This window comes from Monopterus albus, unplaced genomic scaffold (genome assembly GCF_001952655.1).
Source record: "Monopterus albus unplaced genomic scaffold, M_albus_1.0 scaffold69.1, whole genome shotgun sequence".
Taxonomy (NCBI): domain Eukaryota; kingdom Metazoa; phylum Chordata; class Actinopteri; order Synbranchiformes; family Synbranchidae; genus Monopterus; species Monopterus albus.
This window is the reverse complement of record NW_018127949.1, coordinates 4297691-4302170: the sequence shown is the minus strand read 5'-3', so window position 1 is coordinate 4302170 and position 4480 is coordinate 4297691. Positions and strand designations below refer to the sequence as shown.

Here is a 4480-nt window from a genome sequence, read left to right as displayed (position 1 = left end):
TAAAAAATATCACACACACACACACACACACACACACACACACACAAGCACACTCCTTGCAGGGATACTGCAGGAAGTGTATCATTAAAAATTACGCACAATAACAGTAATATTTTAAATACTTTATTTTATATAAAATACGAAAACATGTATACAGCGTCACCAGCTGAACATAAAGTAGGACATAGCATCACGCAAACTGCAACGTGAATTCCGACTACTTTAAATAAAGTGAACCATAAACATACAGACAGCCAGACAGGGAAGCTGGCTTCAGTGTGTGTTGATTGTCTACAGCAGTGGATATCCAAGGGCCTTCAGGGGTCTCTAAAGAAACAACTAGTTTAATGTTTTTAAAGGACAATGACACACAATTAGAGAAAATAAGAGTGAGTATACTGGCAGGTTTCAGTCCTCCTATGTGGGGCTCTGTGGATCAAAATCCATCAGTGGTCCAGGTTAGTTTGATCAGCTGGGTCATCATCCAGTGATGTAGTTAAATATTCATGTAACCGGTGTTTAAGGTACCTATTGGAAGGCTGGGGTGATATTTAGGATGAAGCTGTTTGGTTCCCTGAACATTTAGGCTACTGAACCCCTGGCCAGCCTTTTGTCCTCATACATCCTGCTCCACGGAACATCACATGCCTCTCAAGGTCCATTTCATGGATTAAACGTTTCAGACATCCAAGTCAGAGTCACTGTCTGTCACGGTGAGAAGGGTTTCTCTATCTGCGCGCTCCCCGCTCCCGTCCGGGCTGCACTCTCCACCGCTAAGTGCACGTGCACTCTCCGGACACATCCGGTGGTGCTGCAACCTGCAAATGAGCAGAAGAATAAAGACACCAAAAATAGCAAAGTCTGTCAAAATCTAAAGTGTTAACATGCATTTTATTAAAATGACATAAAATACATGTTAAAATTGAAAAACAAACTTTGTTTTAGGAAAAATAAAGCTCCCGATTAAATGTTAAATTGATTCAAATTCATCTAAATCTTAGAAATACATGTATTGTCAAGCCATAGTAACTTTTGGATCCTATACATGCATCTACTTTGCAGCCATTCGTGCACGTTTTACGTTCACCAACTGCATCACCGAGCCCCATACTACACCTAAAGTAAATTACAGCTAGTGAAGGGGATTAAGATCGACCAGGTCGAACCGACAGCAAGACGGAACAATTACAAGCGGAATGACCGCGCTGTTACGCACGAAGCACATCCTTTAGCCACCTGTGGAGAAGAAGTCGCTTAAGGGAATTAGTGGAAGAGTAAGTGAGTGATCGATAAAGGAAAAACAACATTTGGACAAATAGAGTTGTCTTGATTTTGGCCGTATTGTAAACTATGCCAAGAAAAACTATAGGTATTGAATGGCTTAATGTTAATACTACTTTTAGGCTGCTGTCCAGGGCAATAAGTGCATTTCTTTCTGCTCCTTGTTGCCAACTGTAACACTGAATGGACAGCTTGTTTCAAGGTAAAGTTACTGACCTGTGTTTGGCTGCTGCTGCCCGGTCTCTCTGTCTCCGGTTTTTGAACCAGTTCCCAACCTGAGTCGGTGTCAGGCCGGTGGCGTGTGCCAGTTCCCGCTTCTTCCCGGGGTTCGGGTACGGGTCCTGCAGGTACCACTCTCTCAGCAGACCCCGGGTGTGCTCTTTGAAGCAATGTGTCTTCTGCTCTCCGTCCCAAATCGTCCTCGGTAACGGGAACTTTTTCCTCACGCGATACTTGTCCACCGGTCCGAGCGGCCGCCCCCGGAGCTTCTCTGCCTCTCGGTAGTGAGCTTCGAGCCACATCACCTGCAGTTTACCGTGGGAGGCGCGCGTAAAGCGGTGCGTCTCCAGGATGCGATACAGCTCGCGGAAACTCCCTGTGTGATAGGCCACCACGGCGCGAGCCCGCTGCACGGACTCGTGCTCAGAATCGCGCCCGTCTGCAGTCACCGGGAGTGACCAAAGGAAGCGAGCAAGCCGCTCGATGTCTCCGGTCTCCTCCAGGGTCTCGCACACGCTGGCGATCTGCGCCGCCGAGAAACACAGCCCCGGGAGAGCCAGGGGAGGGCAGGCGGCGGGGGCATCCTCTGGAGACCGGGAGCCGGCCGGGATAGAGGGACCATCCGCAAACAAGGGCATGAGGAGACGGGAGGCCGAGAAAAAGTCGAGCTGCGATCTGAAAACCATTTGGGCCAAAGAGAGTGAAGCCAGAACGGCCACGAAGTGTGTTTCAGAAAGTGTCCGACAGAAATCCGATGAAGTCTGACTCTTTAGCTCACCTGGGAGGCAGGGCGGGACACTGAATCTCACTCCTTATTGGACACCCTGGAGCTGATGTTAGGGTTTTGATGGCAGCGCTTTCAGTCAAACACAGAGGCTTTATCCCTCTCTGACAAACAAACAAGATGCAGAAGTCTCCACTGAACTAAAAGGAAATACCAAAATAAATAAATAATCCCACTTAAGGTCTGCATAGTTACTTTTTCCACAGCTCTACAGCGGATCAAATGAGTAAACTAAAATCATTAGGCTACAATCTGACCAAAAATGACACCTTTAACAAAACACCTGAAAAGGAATGACAGACATTTTACTTTGTGTGATCCAGAAGCCTCCAGGCTGGACAGAACCGAGCACTACTGGTTCATAAAGAAAAAAGTGGGTCCTAATAATTTTAAAGTAACTGTAAAATTGTTTTCCATCACATTGTTGTGGACAGAAAATTTCTTGCCTTGCTCTCAGTTCTTTAAATTAAAATCATTTTAATGGTTTATCATCTTTTGTTCTACTTCCCAGTGACCATCAACCAGTGGACAAAACTGAAGCCACCCTGCAGTTTGCTGTCAAATAAATCTCATAACCTCTTTGGTCCTGCTGCTAAACTGCTTGCATCATTAATAGCAGTAATGCAAATGGTGGAAATCTCACCAAGACCTGAAAGCACATGTTTTTCTAAGTGGTGTCCCATCAATCTAATCACTTTTTTATTCTCTAACATCAGTAAGTTCAGAGCTAAACCAGCTCCATTCTGTTACAGCACCTGGGATTAGCATCTGGCCTACTCAGCCTGCTAACATTAGTCTAGAGCACCATATTCAATCAGCATTAACATATTTTTGTTGCCCTGGGCCATATGCTTTGGAGTGTGCACCCTTTGTGCTCCAGTGTTAGGGCGTGTGTCTCTGTGTATGCAGAAGCTCACATGTGAAATGTGAATATTGAGTAGATATTATTCATTCACCTAACAGCAAACTAATTATTTCATTTAAAAAAAAAGTTATTTTCACTTTTATTGTGCACCATTGCATCCTATTTTGCAACACACACATACACCCCATATGCCCCAGTGCAAGTGTGCTGGGCATGAAAAACGGGGTCGCCCAGCCTAAAAAGGTTAATGCCAATTAACACGGACAGACAGATGTCCCTGTATGGTGTGGTGAGAAGTAATGTGCCAGTTTGATGAATATAGTTCATGTTTGTCAGAGTAATTCCTAAATCAGATGAAGTAAGATTTACAATAATATTAATAATTACTAAATGTAAAAATAAAGTTATAAAGATTATGAAGTGATTTGCAAAAACCCTCAAACAACACAAAACAATAAAATCTACTTGGAATAAAAGATGTTACACTCCATTCAATTTAGGTGTCCCAGGAAGTCTTGACAGTGAGTCAACATGGACAGCAACAATACCTGAAACAGCTAAATGGAATTCAGCCATTATGAATTTTAATACTTACACCTGTACTTTGCTGCTGTGACACATCAAAATGTCTCCTGTGAAGAGGTTCAAGTGTGACCAAGCATGTAGCTTATGACGGTCAGTGGAAAGAAGTGATGAGATGCCAATTTGCCTGTATTTATGAAAATGCAGAGACAAAAGAAGAAAGGAGACACTGAAGAGAAATAACAGATCAAACCAGAATTCTTGATAAATTCAGTCAGCCAAAAAAAAAAGGGGCAAAAATTTACTAAACATTGTCTGGAAACATCTTTACAGTGAAGGCCACCAGAACTGAACAAATCATGCTGTGTATCAACGCTTGCAAGCTAGCCAGTACCTTGCTCATTAGCAAACACTGTAAACCAACCTGCATTTTCTCTAACTATTTACATGTCACTGTGCCAAAAAGCCTTGAATCCCACAATGCCGTGTGAAGCAATTCACTCATGTCCTATTGAAAATGGATGGTCATGTCAGTTAGACTCACAACACAACTCAACACAATAACAAACTCAAAGACACAAAGTTGAATCAAAAAGCTTTTTGCAGATGCATTTTGCAAAAAAGAATGTTGCGGTGCCAGTTCTATTTGTCCCCCACACACATTTGCACGTCCACTTGAGATACTTGAATCCACAGAAGACTGCACCATGTTCCTCTGTGTTGTAACAGCAGAACAATGGACAAACACACACAGCAGTCCCTGAGCGACAGTCATGACCAGGGCTCCTCCAAGCTGAAAAGACATTCTT

General features: G+C 43.6%; 1 protein-coding gene across 1 annotated transcript; it reads right to left on the bottom strand.

Annotated features, from left to right (window-relative positions):
• Positions 1-160: 160 nt before the first annotated feature.
• On the bottom strand, positions 161-2869 carry six3b (SIX homeobox 3b). Its single transcript, XM_020605190.1, has 2 exons — positions 1498-2869; positions 161-818 (listed from the first exon to the last, which is right to left on the bottom strand). Exons 1-2 carry the CDS (start codon positions 2184-2186, stop codon positions 680-682), a joined length of 828 nt encoding a protein of 275 aa, XP_020460846.1. The 5' UTR covers positions 2187-2869; the 3' UTR covers positions 161-679.
• Positions 2870-4480: the final 1611 nt, after the last annotated feature.

Excerpts from the sequence above, each read along its gene's own strand:
- six3b (XM_020605190.1), bottom strand. The coding sequence starts at position 2,186 with ATGGTTTTCAGATCGCAGCTCGACTTTTTCTCGGCCTCCCGTCTCCTC. Across the intron at positions 819-1,497 it reads GCAGCAGCAGCCAAACACAG|GTTGCAGCACCACCGGATGT; the intron begins GTCAGTAACTTT and ends GCTCATTTGCAG.